This window comes from Ips typographus, linkage group LG1, assembly GCF_016097725.1.
Source record: "Ips typographus isolate SLU linkage group LG1, UJ_Ityp_2.0, whole genome shotgun sequence".
NCBI classification, from domain to species: Eukaryota; Metazoa; Arthropoda; class Insecta; order Coleoptera; family Curculionidae; genus Ips; species Ips typographus.
Window position 1 is genome coordinate 481,254 of NC_138422.1, and position 17,704 is coordinate 498,957.

At 38.1% G+C, this 17,704-nt stretch overlaps 3 protein-coding genes across 5 annotated transcripts in view; 2 read left to right on the top strand and 1 right to left on the bottom strand.

Annotated features, from left to right (window-relative positions):
- Positions 1-17,704, top strand: part of Cluap1 (clusterin associated protein 1) — a 126,125-nt gene that overhangs the window by 2,673 nt on the left and 105,748 nt on the right. The window lies entirely within an intron of this gene.
- On the bottom strand, positions 9-9,980 carry LOC145740122 (immunomodulatory peroxidase-like). The gene is made up of 10 exons (XM_081995491.1): positions 9,932-9,980; positions 9,206-9,531; positions 7,999-8,128; positions 4,952-5,163; positions 4,652-4,890; positions 4,033-4,252; positions 3,705-3,978; positions 3,445-3,650; positions 1,347-2,775; positions 9-1,295 (listed from the first exon to the last, which is right to left on the bottom strand). Exons 1-10 carry the CDS (start codon positions 9,934-9,936, stop codon positions 1,211-1,213), a joined length of 3,126 nt encoding a protein of 1,041 aa, XP_081851617.1. The 5' UTR covers positions 9,937-9,980; the 3' UTR covers positions 9-1,210.
- On the top strand, positions 12,949-17,266 carry LOC145738607 (uncharacterized). 3 transcript variants are annotated; one of them, XM_081993695.1, is made up of 7 exons: positions 12,966-13,201; positions 13,267-13,339; positions 13,395-13,488; positions 13,540-13,976; positions 14,029-14,070; positions 14,255-14,673; positions 15,790-17,266. In XM_081993695.1, exons 1-7 carry the CDS (start codon positions 13,183-13,185, stop codon positions 17,190-17,192), a joined length of 2,487 nt encoding a protein of 828 aa, XP_081849821.1. In that variant the 5' UTR covers positions 12,966-13,182; the 3' UTR covers positions 17,193-17,266. The 3 variants fall into 3 exon arrangements, with proteins under 3 accessions (XP_081849646.1, XP_081849821.1, XP_081849732.1); XM_081993520.1 differs by having other exon boundaries at positions 12,949-13,201; positions 14,255-17,266; XM_081993606.1 differs by lacking the exons at positions 12,966-13,201; positions 13,267-13,339; positions 13,395-13,488; positions 13,540-13,976; positions 14,029-14,070 and having other exon boundaries at positions 14,374-14,516; positions 14,569-17,266.

A 17,704-nucleotide genomic window follows, 5' to 3' on the forward strand; every position in this document is an offset into this window, starting at 1 on the left:
ACACACAATTTGCAAGTGTAGAAATATTGATGTATTTAAAAATATATTCATAATAAAATAAAATAAATAATATATATATTCAATAAATACATAATATTTAAATCAACAATATGAGTGTATATCACCGTATTGGCAGCATTGTAGCCGGTCACTATATTACTAACGCAATAAATAAAATAATAATTCAATAATTGTGTGCATTGTGAAATTGACATCAGTCGGTTGTTCTTTTGAAATTATTTAAGTATAGTTAAGTCGGAAAAAGTATGTACATCAGTTTCGTTGTAGATGGCGTTGCCAAGTAATTGTACAAAGTAAGTTTTCGACTGTGATTGGTCGGATATTTAATCTACGTCGAGTTGTACCAGTTAATTGTAAGTTTAAAACTACGTACGATTGGACTTTATTTTAAGTCTGTGTTTGTCCTTTGTAACTGTCAGTGTCTAACTGTCAGTGTAAACGTCAGACTAACCTAATTTAAGACGAACCGAGTGAGTGTGACTTTATCCAACTGGTGGTACAAATGACTATTTTGTGACCAACTGTCAAATGACGTCACATTTGTTCTATAAAGCTTCAACTCAAATACGACCTAAATTGCTTTAATAGCGGAAGGGAGAGAGAGAGTCTATTGTCAGTCAATAGTGCTGTGTGTTAGTTGGTTTTTAGTCAATTTTTTTGTCATAAGTCCTGTCTCCTTTTCAAAGTCACGCAGTATTTTAGTTTACAGTCAAAAATTGTCAATTTCACGTTAACACACATCACAAGTAATAAATAAGTCTTTAAATAAGCGAAACAATGTCTTTTGTCGTTTTTTCAGTCAGTCTTTTATTAAGTTTTTTTTTTCCTATATCATAATAAATAACTATTTAGAGAGCGGATGCTTAAAAGCTAATTTTCTTTTAACCTAAAGTCCGTAAGTGCGGTAGAACAGTTTGTTTAAGTCCTCTTAAAAGTCTGATACGTCATCTGTCAGTGTGTCATATGTCAAGTGTACTTTTGACGTAAGTGGCGTTTGTATTTGTTATAAAATATACATAAAACTTCAAGAAATAAAAAGATAACGTGTTGAGTAGTAGGGAAAGAACATTTAGTACCTCCAAACTTCTGACAGTAAAAAATAACTGGTGTTTATCCTAATTAAAGGTCACGTTTCCAAATTAATAATTATTAAAGTAACTCACTTAACAAAAAGTTTCATTGTGTTACCTTATCTCACTTTTTCACTTTTTGTACTTTTGACCAGCCTCGTCATTGGCCTAGGTACTTCGTACACGTCATCATCATGTCCTTTCCTAAAACCCAATTGGTCAAAAAATCACCAATACAGTGTCAAAACAGTTTACCTTGTTAAGTCGTCTATCATCCGGGGTTTCACCACTTTCTTTACCGATCCAATTTGTACGTACCCGTCACTGTCAAAATCCAGTTTGTCGTCAATTGTTACAGAAGAGTGTGTCTTGTCAACGTCAAATCTATCAAAGAACTCAGTAGCAATGTCGTCCCAATGTGAGTCTTTTTTGTAATTCGCGTCCCAGTTTGTGTACGTCTGCGGTTTGTGGTTGTTAGTTTGAGTGTAGTAGTCAAAATTGTTTGTAGTCGGTTTGTTTGAAGTGCTAAAAGGACGGTTTTCGAACGTGGCAGTGGAGATTTTTTCGGGTTTTTTAGTCGGGTAGTAAACAGGGTTGGAGTTGTCCAAATTGGGCCGTTTCAGTCCGTTAGAGGTCGCGTAGCTCATTAAGTCTGGTTTTTGTGTCGCGTAGTTTAAAAAGTAAGTCACTGGTTTTGTAGTTGTCACACTCCCTTGCGGTGCGTAATGTATGTTAATATTTACTACCTGTAGGGGTGGTTGTGGTGTAATTTTGTCTTGTCCTTTCAAGGTGGAGGGAACTACGCCCACAAGATAAGTCAGAGAATTGTCGGCCACGTCTTTTATTTTATAGTAAGTCGGTTTTTTGGACGAGGCTGTTGTAGTCTTAATAGTAGTGGTGCTTGTTCGTTTCAGTTTTTTAGTTTTTGTTCGTGTGTCTCGTTTTTTTCTTAACTGTCTGTCTGTCTCGAGATTTTCCACTTCTCCGAGAGAGTTAAACTCAAAAGAGCCTTCTCTCCAGGGAGCCAAATCAAATTTTCCCATTTCCTCCCCATCACAAGACACTCGAACATTCCGACCACCGTCAGGAGATAGAAAAACAAAAGGTTGCAAACTCTCCACCTCATCCATGGTCTGGCAAATCACCTGGGCTAAAGACACTTTACGAATCTCCTCCACTTGTCTCGGCGAGAACGAGCTTCCTAAATGTCCATTTTCGTACCAAAATCGATCACCTTTGCGCAGATTTCCAAACTGTTGGGCTATAATACAGGCAAAAGTGGGACCAACCACGCCTCCTCTCAACGGTCGTTCAGCCAAACCCCCAGTAAATAAGTCCACGTCATCCACGTGACTGTAAAGTCGCCTCACTTTTTCCACAAACTGACGGTTAGTAACCTTGTCCAAATCAGTCCAAGTTTTGACAGAAGACAGACCGCACGGCTCTCTCCAATACGTGTAAGGAGGTATTCCATGGTCACGGCCTCTCTGAATGTTAATGGCGGCCAGGTCCATCCCGAATGGCGTAGCGTCACCGAATTGGAACAAATGATTGGTCAGTTCGTCGGCCACAAATTCGTCCCGTTTCTGTGACGGTTGATTGGCCAATCCCAAAAGGAAACGATCCAGAGAGCCTACGGTCCAGATGTTTTCCTCGTTGAACGGTTCATCGTGCAAAGATACGTCTAAGAGAGAGCGATATTTATAAAAAAAAACGTATAGTAGAAGGCAATATATCGGCCGATGCACGTCATTGACGTTTAACGCGCCTCGTTGCCAGATGTTTAGTTTTTTCATTAAAACACGAACTTTACATAAATTTTGTTTTTATTTACTTCTTATATAGAAGTTGACGCAGTTTTTTAACAGAGAATTTTGAATAACAATATTTGTCAATATTGAGTTTTTTTTGTCTCTCTCTGTAAGCAGTTTTAGTCAAGTCATCAACAACAAAAACAAAAACAGGAAACGGTCAACTAGCAATCTGGCAACAACGCACACAACTCGTTAAGCGTCGAGATCGAGAAGGTCACGTTTGTGTCAGAATTGCGTTCAGTTAATAAACGCGTGTTAGAAAGAGAGCGCTACAGATCGCAATTAATCGCTAAGCAATACGAATGCATTTTCAAAACGTCAAACTCACTAATGACGTGCATCGCTCCCATTAGTGCCCTGGGTGCGTATTCTTGAAACGAGGGAAGTGAGTTAACAAGAGGAAAATCTGTGGAATGTGACAGGAACCCGCCAGTGTCAGCTTCTTCTGTCACATTCTATCAACACTTCCGTTGAGAATTCCGTTCCCTGCTTTCAAGAATTATGTTCCTGGACCATAGTTGAAGGAGGTGACTACTTACTGTTAGGCAAATGGTTGTGATGGCTGTCAGCTCTCAAAATTGAGTTTTGCACCATGGAGTGGCCGAACCGGAATGCGGCTGTACTAAATGAGTTAGCCACTGCCGCATTGATTTGTTCATTGTAACCGTCGTAAAAACCGTTTCTGACCAATCGCAGCTCGAATAAATCGGTCACTTCCGGACCCACCACTATTGGTAAAAATTCTCTGCAATTAAAAATTCGGTCGGTAAAATTCACAAGGAGTAAACTTGCGACTTACCTGTAAGTAATATGCTGGATAACCGAATAAACAATTCTTCTTGTCTCTTGGAATATCCTTTCGTCGTTCCAGTGTCGATTAATAACGGTTAGTATCGAGGCTATTTTGTTGTGATAACGAACAAACATGGTATGCAAAGCCACCAAACCTGGATTCTCGCTCACCCTAAGATCACCAGGTCTTAAACATTCCTCAGTTAACGCTCCCGAGTTGCATAACGTCTGATCGGGGAAGGAGTTACCACCCGAAGACGGATTACCGTAAAATATCATTCCTATAAATGGTTGGTTTAAGTGGTCATATTGATTGTGTTATGGGTAGTAAATACCATTTCTGAAAGTTCTGACAGAGTTTAAGGTGTCGGCGTCGCTTCCGTAGATCATAGAGGCGTCCAGGTAGGAGGTAACCTGGTTGATTTGTTCCCGCCATCCCAAGTCGCAATCGATTCTGGTAGAGGGGGCGCTGCGCGTGAATTCCATACAACCAATACCGAATTGACCTAATACGGGATCTCTTGGAGGCACTTCGATTGGAAGACAGTTTGGATGCTGGAATTTGCTTTGTTGGTAAGTCGTCCAAGTTATACCCATTCGTAAGGAATAGTATGTTATAAAACAGAGGGTAAAACATAAGATGTTCTTATCGCACAAGGACAAAAGTTTCAATTAACCTATACTACTTTATTATATGAGAAAGACAATGATACAAACTTTTAAATGAAACTTTTTAAAAGAAAACTTTTTAATAGTGCACGACTACGAATCAACTATAGCGTTTTGAGTTTCAGGCTGGCAGTTCTACTATGCGTCAAAACTGATATGTAAACATGGAAACCTTTCTTTAACTTTAACATTAACTAATCTTATCATCCACCCTTGTTGTAAAACTACTAAAACTTTTTCCTATTGGCGCTTGGATGGTAGTTAATAGAGTCAGAGAGTAATTACCAGAAATTCTTGGGGCAACACCCTTCTATCACCTTCATCACAACATCTCGGAATTGATCCATTGAAACCTCTCGATCTGACCGTGGACGTGATGTCGTGATCGATAAATTGACCCCAATGAGTGAACATCAACGTAACTGAACGGACTTCGTGATTCTCGTCCTTGTGTACTATTGTGCTCACTTCTCGCGGTGAAGGCAAATGTCGACCTAGGGATGATAGTCTTACGCTCTGGATGCCTGTATTAAACCACAAATTAGTGAATAATTATTTTAAGCAAGTTGCTAGGTTTGTAAGCACCATCTTCGTAAACGGGGGGTAAAAATCGTTGCATTGGTAGCATAGCCGCACCACGCCAGGGATGCCGCAAATTGTTACAGGTGCCGTCCGCAGTCCGGAACCGTCGCGAGGCTGCTGGACATCGCGGTCTGTCCCGGAGCGGACAATTGTCCAGGTTAATTCTGGCCTCGATATCCAAACCTGGATGTTGCCGACCCACATTTTTGTGAAAACTAAAACAAAGACGTCAAAACGTTATTGTTTTTATCCTACTAGATAAAAAGCAAGTCGTTTCCAGTCACCTTGTTACTACTAGTTAACACCTGTTCGATTAGAAGATAATATAAACAACTACCGCACTAAAATCGAATGCAAAGCGTCGGAACGATTTGAAAGTGCGCTTGCCATTCCGGGTCATCGGGACACGCTTTTTCGTACCGTTTTAAGTAAAACAAGACAAAAAGAGGAACGGGAGAAAGTGAGCGATCACCTTAACGATCGCCTTCTCTCCGCATCCTGATTGAACTTTCGATTTTGTTCAATCTTCGTCTAAATATTATTTTCCAGTCTCGATTTGCCGTACAAAAACATTCTCTAATGCCACTTTTTGTGTTCTGGTATATGAATAAGAAATCTAATAATTCAGGCGTCAATAAGTAGCAGGAATTGAAATTTTTGTGTTTATAATAGGTTTTTCAATTATTAAAGTATAAATATTCAAATTGAAGCTTTAGGTTCAATTTTAATCAAAAGAAACCATTTACAACTGGACCACTATACAATAATAATTAAATTAGTCCTAAAAAAGTTTCTTTTATAATTATTATTATTGTTAGAACATAGAGGTAAAATCAAATCAGAATTTAACAGAAAATGTTAAAAAAAATTTAACTTGCTGTAAGTTAACTGCATCACAATATAACCTCTGTATTTATAATCACGTTTTTCTATTCTAAAAGTCTATTAAGATAAGTTTTTAAATTAAGCATTTCACATGAAAACTGTTGTGATTTTTGTTTAAGCCACTGACAAAAACCGGTTTTGTCAAGTTATTTTTGTAACGCTGATTTTCGCCAAAAAATTGTTATGCTTTTTTAGGAAAGCTGAACATTTTTTAATCAAACAGTAAAATAAAAAACAAACTTAGTGTTTTTTTTTCAAATTGATAAGAGCGTTTTTATAACTAGTAACTGGTTGTAATGCTGTTAGAATCTATACATACCTACACTTTTTACGTTATTAATAAAAAAAACCCTGTACACCTCTGTAAGTTTATTGTTGTTACACTTGCTGTGAGGTTTCAGGCAAAACTGTTGAAAAAATTTAAAACAAATTGTAATTAAGATTTCTATGGTACTAAGTCTTCCTTATCAACGACACCCAACAGTAAGGACAAAACAAAAAATGCTACAAAACAAATCAGCATTGAATTTGAAGATTATTTTATTTTACAAAAACAAGAAAGGCTAAAATGTTAAAATCTTGTCTCTCTTGGTACTAAGAAATAATTACCTGGTTCAAGTAAAATCCATCAAAAAGTTCCTAAAAAAAATCACCACAAAGGAAATGCACACAAAACTACTTGAACGACATGATAATGCTAACTGCGGGATACCATCCGGTATTATGGATCTTTAAACGTGACTTTTGGCGCCCCCACTATAAATAAACTTTCCCCCCGGCCTTTACTAAAATGGTTTTAGAGGTAAGGTGGTAAGGAAGAGTTTACACGGTCCATCGAGCCGATTGTTGTTGAGCTTCGCTTTCTTTCTAACGATTTCGAATTTGTTTCTTCGCATAACGAAAATGATTAATACTGTCAGCGTACCGTAACGTTTTGATATCTAATCGATGGATATTTTCGACACTGAAAAGTGACTTTTTTCGAAGAATGATGCATTGTAACGATCCTTGTTAAGAAATTCTGTCTAGTACACATTTTTAAACAATTCGTCTTTTTGACCTTTTTTAATAATGTTTTTCATTGGGTGTTTTTAAATATGTCTTGTTCCCCTCGTGCTAACCTAAACACCATTAAATATAAACAGGATGTTCAAAAAAAAATTAAATTTGATACTATCGTTATGCCAGTTGTGACCCCGTTTACCCGGTTCTACGTGTGTAAACCATTGTAAACCTAGTCCATTGAGTGCAAAGAGTTATTCTGACATTTTCATCCCCCGTAAAAATTCCGTATCTCAAACCGTTCCAGAGATAAGCTGAGTAAGCGTATGGTTCAGATTGTGACTTTTTTTATCTATATTGTTACAGTCTGAACCACCCTTAACTTAAACTTGGTTTAAAGTATGGCTATGCAATACTTCCTTAAGGTCGGTTTTCTAAATTTTCAAAATTTTGATACGACTTTAATGCAATGGTGCCATTGTGTCTCTGACCGCATTAGATGGCAAAATAAGTCACTTGCAAAATTAAAGTCGTCGCAATTTTCTCAACGGTATTTTACGTAATTAACCGGGATTACCCAGTGGCGCCAATAAACAAAACCTCAGAAGTAGGAAACAAAAGTCGACGGCGTAATCGGACGTTCTTTTTGACCATTCTAGTAAATCGATTCTATTTTTTCCGTATTGCATAAATAAATAGCGGCATTAAAGTGTAGAGAAAAAGATTGCAGCAAAGTGACGCAACCTCAATCAGAAGAACGAAATTTAATATCGACATTATATAAGTAACCCTCAGATTGTCAATAAGCGGACGAAACATGCACTTAACAATTATTGGTTTTTCCCCGAAAAAAGCTTCCTGTCCGGGCTTTCTAAAACTATAACCATCAAATAATATGTTGCGAGCATACTTAATTTGAATCCGTTCTTCAATTCACGTTTCACTTCAAGTTCCATTATTTCGGAATATTCATCATAAAGCCGCAAAAAGTGAATTAACCGTGTAAAATCAATTCGGCGAAGAAAAAATGGTGCTATGGAGTTACCGTTAATTGTTGCAGCTAAATAGATCGGTTTTTGTACGAATAACCTGCCGTTCAGTTTTAACTAGAACTAACAAAAAAATGAACCGCTAATCTTGGAAATACCTAAAGCCTCACTCACCTTTGGGCGATTTGTCTGCTGGCTTCAACTGCTGCAAACCCAAATCTGGACATTAAAATTGCTCGGGGACCGTTGGGCGCTCCGAAGTTGGCAACCCTGGCAGCCGGCTGTCTGTCGTGCAGAAACAACCCTGTAAAAATAGTATATTATGTTATTAGGCGTAGAAAGAGGCGATTATTGTGCTGAGATTGACTGACCTGCCAGGAATCAAATTATTTAGCGTATTTGACGCTATTGCTGCTAAAGCAGGTGGTGTACAACTTATTTTATCACTATCACTCATTTCGGCGATTTAAACTTTATTTGACAATACAACAACGCAATTAGTAGTAATTTTGAATTAGTGTGCCATGGACATCACGATTTTTGACAGATGACACAGTGAAAGCGTAATAAGGTAAACATAGGATGTGTATCGTTTCCTAGCCAGGTTAACCGATTAATTCGGACTGGTAAATATACATATATAATGGTTACTGAAAAAATATCATTCTCATAGAACAACGGAGATTTGAAGTCAGAAAACCAGAGCAAATGGCCGATAACATTTTTGAAAGTCTATTTTCAAGAACCGCTTTCCGTGTAAATTCGGAGCGCGTAACCGTAATCGACAGATGACGCTAGACAGCCATGATACGCCCTCTGTTAGACAACTTTGGAAATAGCTTCGTGTTGTGTCAATCAGTTTTTGTCTTTTTGTGTCAGTCCGTTTGTTTATGTTTGAATTTGATCACAAATTTAGCCCTGACACCTTCAGGAAAACTGTATTTCAGAATAAGAACATGAAAGGATTGTATTGCAGAGCCAAGCCAATCAAAGCAAAGTAAGTGTTGCATTAATTTCATCTGCTTTTTTCTAAAATGCAACGCTTTTAGCCTGGATCAAGTTCTGGACATTATTATTTTACCTCCTAGGATATGAAATAGCCTTTCTACGCCGGCAGTACAGGTACACAATAGGCTTATTTTAGACCGCTTGAAAAAAAAAAATTTTGTTTTGAGAATGGTCCAGTATTGCCTTATTGTTCAGGTACAGTGTGGACAAAATTTGAGTAAAACTAAAAAAATTGCAACAAATTATGAGAAAACTACTTAAGCAAAAACTTACGCCAGTTTGAACATGCCGCTATACAGGGGGTGGTTAAACTTTTAGTAAATGTTACGAAAATTCTGTATTTTTAACAAATTTCTAAGACAAAAACACTCACCCATCTGGTACAAGAGAGGTTCCTTAACATCGACCAGTTCTTCCAACTTGCGCAAACCATGATCGACCGCGTTCCTTAGCTTTTGAATTTCCCGACCGCTTTTCAAGATCGCACTTTTTTCTTCGCGTTTTCCCGCTTGGTTAAAACGATTTTCCAAGTCAATGGCCGATCGACGACCGGAAACGCGACTTTCAATTTCCTTATTTGTTGCGGTTAAATTATTGTTATCATCTGTGCTGGAATGCGACGCTTTCCTCGTCTTATTGCAGCTTATCGAACTTGTTAAGGACACACAGAGGACTAATACTAGGCGAAACGTGGAAAATCTGTAATAGAAAATGGTACTTAGATGCCGTTGGAGCAAAAGTTTCAGGAAAAAACTGGTTGTGTAACGAAATTTTGTCGATACAGGAAATGTGGTGATATCTTCAAGAAAGTTGTAGCCAAAGTGAAGAATGCAGTAAATATGATAACGTCTAATGGAACTGTTAATGTAACGAGAGTTTCTATGAATGTAAAAAAGAATACTAAATACATCAGAATGTTTTAGTGCAGTTACTCAAAGCCATTTTGAAGATATAGTTGATGGCAAGCTGGTTTCAAGACTTTTCAGAGAGTCACAGTGATTATGGGCATGTTTGGGTTTCACTCGTATGCTAAAAGCTTTGTTTTTAACCTTAATTTAGATGAAATCTTCTCTCATGCACAAAAAAGACTTTATCTCACCTCATAGTTGATTAAGACAGTAAAAGAACCACCAAACACACTGAACCGCACGCAAAACTGGAATGGAATACTTTTCGGTGCTTAAAGATGTTGATGGTATATAATATACAAAATAAGAAACAGTTACCCATCGCCCATGGGCTTACACATCCTCCGTTTTGCAAATGTACCATTAACCAAATTGATTAGTGTGGTTCTTTAATTTGGAAACGATGGCCAGAGGCGTAACATATACATTTTCAACTCAAGACTGTAAGCGTAATAATTATTATTAAAAGTAGATTAAGAAATTGAAATTAAATTAAATTTACCTTTGCAACTAAACCAGTAAGAGACTGGGGATCTTACAAATTCAAAATAATCTAATTGTGTGGTAGATTACCTACTTTAAAATATCCATTTTCATTATAAAAACATGTTTTTTTGTCAAATCGAAAAAACTATCAAAATTACAGTCTTTAAAATACAAGACGATTGTAGATGACTTTAAAAAGTTGCCTAGTTTTGTTGTAATCGATTCATCAGGGTGAACTAAGTGGTACATTAGAAGCAAATGCTTACTGTGTGTCAGATGTCGACCAGGGTCCTAGTTCTTGATTCAAAAGTCCAAAATTCACTTCACCGAAACGTAAAATGGCTCAGTTTGCATGGAAATTTACATTTACATACTTAAACACGACTAATATAACACTTATCAAAGTACTTTCACCTATAATAAGCGGGCAAAATGGACCTTGACAGTGACCCGACTAGTATAGAAAGTGACACACCTATACACTGAAGATAATTATCAGTTTCGTTCATCAAACAGGGACAAAAAATACAATTTCTCCACATTACCGATAGTTAACCATGCGTAGATAGTTAAAATCGACCCCCATTATTTACTGTATAATCTAACTAGTGACATTTTTAGATTCTCAAATCGCACGTGTGCGTTAAAGTACCACTTTCCACCCCACTAAACAAAAAAAATACTTACGGCACAATTAAATTTTTTTGTTCTCTTTAGCAGCTTTCTCGGCTTCCTTAAGCCGATTAATAGCGTGAACGGAGCCAAACAGGACTTTAGCTGTCACCTGGATACTACGGGATTTAGATCCGGGTAAATTTCCGGTCCTGTTGATGTTATTGTTGACGGGAGCGGGATAGGTGTTGTTGTTTGCGTCCCTCAAAGTCATCGACTTGCAGTTTTCAGGCATTATGTTTCGACTTGACTGGAGGTAAATTGAATTTTCTGAAAAGATTAATTTTTGAATTGAAGTTACACAATAAAATATTTTTGAAACGTTTAGAAAATTTTAGCATATTGGGGTCATTGTTTCAACCAGAGGTTCCAAAACTTTGTTTTCTCATAGAATACTTTTAGAATTTTGCTAGGTCCGTTGGACCCTCTACCCTTCCCAAAAGTCGGTAAAACATATGTGTAGATTAGATTTATCATGGAAATTTGTGTTGCGTTACTTTGGGAACCTCTGGTTTAAATCATCATGTGTCTCACGACAAAAAACATCTATTAATGTAAGAAAACCAACCAAAAGTAGGAAAGTTTAAAAAATGTGGCCAGTCATCTTTAAGGTCCTCACCACTTGCTATTTTAATGTAAGATCTCTATAAAAGATTTTAAATCAAACACCCGGTATATTTTTATGATTTTTCAATGCTCTAAACGATTTCAAATATGTTTGATGTAACATCTGATTTCGAGATATTGATACTTAAAAAATAACATTTTTATATTTTGTAGTATTATAGCTCCTAACCAGATTGAGATAGAATAATACACTAAGCGTACATGTGCAACATTTGGGAAAATCTGTAGGTAGTTTGTGATTGTTTGCTCTACAACACAGTAAGTAATAAACAGCATTACTGTTTATTGACCCACATTGAAACATTTTTGAAACTTTCCAATTTGTAGCTATGTTTATCTCGAGCATAGGATCTGTAGATCAATTAGATCAATTCCACGTGATTTTCGACAGTTTGAAATTCTTCAAAATGCTAAAAAAGAGTTAATTCAACTGTCTTAAAAATCCCCTTGATTCTTGATACTTAAAAAATTTAATTATTTGTCGAAACCGCTGTCAAACTAGGTGATTTATCTTCCCACCTATATTAGAATCAAAATTCTTTATAGGTGGGGAGATTCACTCTATGAATCAAATTTTGACAGTAGCCATGTGATGTCAGGATGTCACTAAACAACTATCACATATGTCATAACTATCAAAACTTTTTAAGACAATCAAATGGTTGCAAAAATTATTATTAAAAAAAATAGATAATTCCCAAATCACTAAAATTTTTAAATAGACATTTAAATAATGTAGGTCAAGTTTATTTTCGATCCTCATTATCGCAAACTTAAAATAAGATTCGTGTCACTTTCATTCACATCTAATTATACTACATAAACGCTATATGTTATTTACTATTTGCTGATTTGACCGATGGTACTTTCTAATGTTTCTCCAAGTCTCGACAGTCAAAATGTCAGCTGTCAATAATGTTTTATTGTATTAATTTTGATTCACTTTAACCACGAACATTACAAATTGATTAGCTATAGATTTTTACTATTACTTGAGAGATAGTGCACGTTCTGAACCCTAGATGGAGTAGCACCGGAAGTAACCCACTTACCTAGAAGAGTAGTGTGGCATCCATGACGTCACTACAGTATCCTGATGCACCAATTTACGATATGGAGCGGTCTCACACAATAAACAAGAACAGCTGACTTGATCAAAGCAGGTTACGTGTTTAGCACATCGACACACTGACTGAGTGAACTGAACCGACTTGTAGAACGGGCCACCGCGACCACTCTCTCTCTGTGCATACAATTCGTGTGCAAGAGAAAGAGAGGAAGGGAGAGAGATACGACCATCTTTTCCTATACCTTTTGTATGTGGAACGTACGAAAGGTCACCGGCGTTGCAGTTAGTCTGGTTGCCTACGCTAATTGAATTTGTCATTGGTTGGTTGGTTAGAATGTAAAAAATAAGTCAAAACAGTAGAAACCTAATTTCTCGAATTAAACAGCCTTTAACAAAACGCCCCATTTTGGGTTTAAACATACTACATTGGGTTACTACATACTTAATCTAATATTGCTGAAACACCCTGTACATTAAAACATAGGTTAGACATCAAGATGACACAACAAAAAATGACAACTTTTGGCAATATTAACGCTAAATATTCAGTGAAAGTAAAAACACAATAATTAACAAACCTGATCGAAAATGTCGCGCAGAGTTGCAGGTAAACTCACTCACAATCAATCAAAAATTAGCTATTGCCTACAATTTCCCATATTATTGCATTAGATAAATGGAATCCATCCAGATCTAGAAGCGAGCAGTCCAACAGGAACAAAGTAAACCCACCTACCGTATCCAGGTTAGTACATTGCACTTTTGAAACTCTACGAAAGTATCAGTTTTGCTATCTCCAGGTCCAGAAGTTTTGATACCGCCTACGAATCTGAAGTTAGCAGTACAAAAAGCATTCTGCAAAATTATGGAGATGACCCTAATGTACGAAATAAAGTAAGTGAATATAACTTGGTAACCGTGAAACTTAGATATGTATTACGATAGGACTGCGTTTGTGGCCCTAATATCTACGGAGCAGTTTTAGGACCAACGGTGGACGAGCAGATTCTAGCCAGTCTGGCCGCTCTCTTCGAAATGTGTCACGAATGTCCCCCCGAAGCAATAACCGAAGCAAAACCAAAAAAATCAATCCTGTCACAGCCCACAATAACTTCGATGTCTTCAACTAGATCGCCTTCATCCTTTACATCTTCCTCAATGACTCGGTCGTCTACCATTTCACCTTCTACCATGTCACCTTCAACTATATCACCATCGACAATTTCACCATCATCGACGTATTCGTCAACGTTGACACCATCATCAACGTTGACGCCATCTACGATCTCACCATCGACAATATCTGAATCGACTGCCTCACCGCAGTATCCTTCAGTGAGTTTCAGTGTCGAATCCAGAATTTCTGAAGAAGAATCTGTCAGGTATGGCGTGACAATACTGTAATATAGTGATCTAGAATGTTTTTGATTTCAGCCCTAGAGCATCGTTTGTCAACACCTCAGTTGAGACTGAACGGTAAGAACTTTACCAGTTGTTCTGTTAATTAACCACTAAATGGAAAAGTTACAGTACGTTAGGTATACAGTCAGTTGATAAACTTAAATAGCCTGGAAACATTACTGATTTTTTTGACTGTAGTTTTTTTTTTATGTGGTATCAAGTACTAGAATTTTTTTTCAACAATTGCTTTAATAATTAGGCAATCAACGAGAGACACTTTTGCCACTACAGATGCTGCGCACGTTACATCTGTGCAAACTGACCCACCCGGCGTTAAAACCATCGAAATCGAAACGGAAACCGCAGAAATCGAAGTCAAAATCAAATCTTTGGTTCCTTCCATACATACTGATTCGGTTGAACCCCAATCTGACTATAATCACACTCCTGAACCACCGCTGGAAATTCAAATGCACAGTCGTTCGGAAATGCAACTCGCCACCCACGATTTGCAATCAGAAGTGCGTATCCTTACAACCCCAGAGCCTCAAGTCAATTTGGGACCTTCTGTAGATACGGCGAGCAAGGAGATGAGTGGAACTTACCGGGAACAACCGTCCGCCGATCCAACTTGGGATCCTTCAAAGTTGAGTCTGTTCGAAGAAGACCATCATCAAAGTAAGTCAAACGAACATAATAGTGGACATCTAAATAACAATGAGGAACATCACGTAATATCGAGTAACAATAGACATTTAAACAATCATGAGGAACATCATAATCCGGGTCACAATAATCTATCTGCAATATCGAATAGTCCTAAGCAGCCTTCTGAAAATCATGCTCATGAAGAAGCCCGCAGCAATAGTCAATCGTTGAATCGAAACCCAAATGGAAGTCATGTTAGTGAGAAACCTCACAAAGACGAACATCATCACAGCGCACATCAACCAGAGTCGCAACACCACGAACATCATACCGTTTCTCAACTAGAGTCTAATCACCATGAACACCATAAAGAACACTCTGATCACCATAATAACCATCATAATAGCAAATCAAATCATCCTCAAAGTAATCATAGCAAACATCACAGCGTTCTTTCCAATCCACATCGATCATCGGATCAACAAAATCATCATAATGAGCATCAAATTGTTAATTCTAATCCAAATCATCAAAATGAGCCTCACAGTAACCATTTCAACCCACATCATCATAATATTGAACATAATAGTGTTCACTCTAATCCAAATCATCAAAATGAACATCACAATGACCAGTCTAATCTACATTATACGCCCCACCAACAAAATCATCATAATGAGCATCAAAATGTTAATTCTAATCCAAATAATCATAATGAGCCTCACAGTAACCATTCCAACCCACACCATCATAATATTGAACATAATAGTGTTCACTCTAATCCGAATCATCAAAATGAACATCACAATGACCATTCTAATCCACATTATACTCCCCACCACCAAAATCATCATAATGGAAATCACAGTGTTCATTCTAATTCACATCATACGCCTCATCAACAAAATCATCATAATGGAAATCACAATAGCCAGTCCAACACACACCATCATAATGGACATCATAGGGTTCATTCTAATCCACATCATACGCCTCATCAACAAAATCATCATAATGGAAGTCACAGTGTTTATTCTAATCCACATCATACGCCTCATCAACAAAATCATCATAATGAACATCACAGTGTCCATTCTAATCCACATCCGAAAAAACATGTTATCGAGCGGAAGGAACATATTCCAGGTCATGAGGTGATGCTTCGGGTGGAGTCTCGACAGAGCTTACCGTCCACTGGCTCGAGCAAAGTTTCGGAACAAAGCAGCCATCATCAGCGTCGTGTATGTCGTTGCACTCATTGTAAGGCGCGCGCTCCGGAACCATCCTATGATGAGATGGACCCGTGCAGGTGTGCCCATTGCTGCGCCACCCTTGGAATTGCACCTGCCAAGTCTTCAATACACCGGCACCATTCGAGACGACCCCAGCATCATTCATCTCACCATCGGGGCAAACACTCAGTGCCCCATGTTCCACATCATGCTTCTCAACATTCCTCAAATCTTTCTTCTCATCATAGTTCACAACACTCTGAGCATCATCCTCCACGTCATTCTAGACATCGTTCTGTTCATCATTCAGTACATCATTCAATGCAACATTCGCCACATCATTCTGTTCATCATTCACCACATCATTCTACGCATCATTCACCACATCATTCTGTTCATCATTCCCCGCATCATTCTGTTCATCATTCCCCGCATCATTCTGTTAATAATTCACCACATCATTCTACGCATCATTTACCGCATCACTCTGTTCACCATTCCCCACATCATTCTACCCATTCGCCTCGACGTGTAATTTCGAAACAGTCTCGGATATCTCATCACTCACCCAGACACGTGTCGTCCACTCACTCTCATCGTGGACACGTGTCCTACCACTCTCCCAGGCATGTGTCGTCAAAATCATCGGTCAGCAGTCACGTTTCCACGCCCCGCCAATCACCGAGACACGTGCGATCCAAACATTCCAGACATCGCCACTCTCCTCATCGCGTCCCTGCGGCATCCAGTTTGAAACATCACTCTAACGATTGTTGTTCCTGTTGTCAATGTTCCACTTCTTCCACCGCCATCCATCATCCCCACAAACCGAAAACCCATCCGGTCCTAAAGCTTAACAGGAATTCGAAAAGTTCAAACTCCAGCCAAAGACTTACCACAGCGACCAAAGAGTCCTCCACGTCCTACACGTGTATACCCTGCTCGCGTTCAGCGGCGCAACTTGTGGACTCGACCACTTCGTGCACGTGTCTTCCCTCCTGTCCATCGTCCCCTAAACGATCAATGGCCAAGAAGAAGGTGCTGGGATGCAAGTGCAGCGCGAGTAAAACTCAACGTTTGAGCAAAATTAATAACCGAGTGATGATTTGCGGGTGTGGCAATAGCGCGACCAGTGTGGAGGAGCATGGGGAAGCGGGAGACGCGCGGGGGAGCATGGTGCGGTACGCGATTACAAAGATTACCAAATTTTGCGGTTATACCACGTTCGAGGTGATGAAATCGACGAAAAAGAAGCCGAAAGTGTTGCCCGAAAAGTTGGAGGGAGTGTTCGTGTTGAAGAATAAAACATGTCACTAGTGATTGAGGTTAGGTTATGTGAGCAATTGATCAGGTATGAATAGGTTCAATAAAGAAATGTTATTTATTACTGACGTTATTCAGTATTCATTTAGTGAGTTATATATTTGTATTTTAATCACTTTATCAGTCTTTTTCGTTTAACTCAACTGTTAATCATACCGTTTGTTCAAAGTATAGTCTCACTCTACCTATGAATGACTCTACTACTAAATTTGTAGTGTGACAATTGACGTATGACGTCATTAAATAAACCTGACATACCCCATAACGTGATACAGCTCTGATACGTGACATCACGATCACAGTGACAAAATGACCTAGACAATGGTTACATGTTACAATAGCAGGATAGACTGGGAGGAAATATAAACTGCAAAAATTTAAACATCTCAGATTTGCAGATGACACTGTCTTGATCGCGGGCAGTATAAACGACGCAGCCTTAATGTTTTTTAAAGATTTTAAGTTAACTCAAAAAAAGTAGGATTAAAAATCAATATGACCAAAAC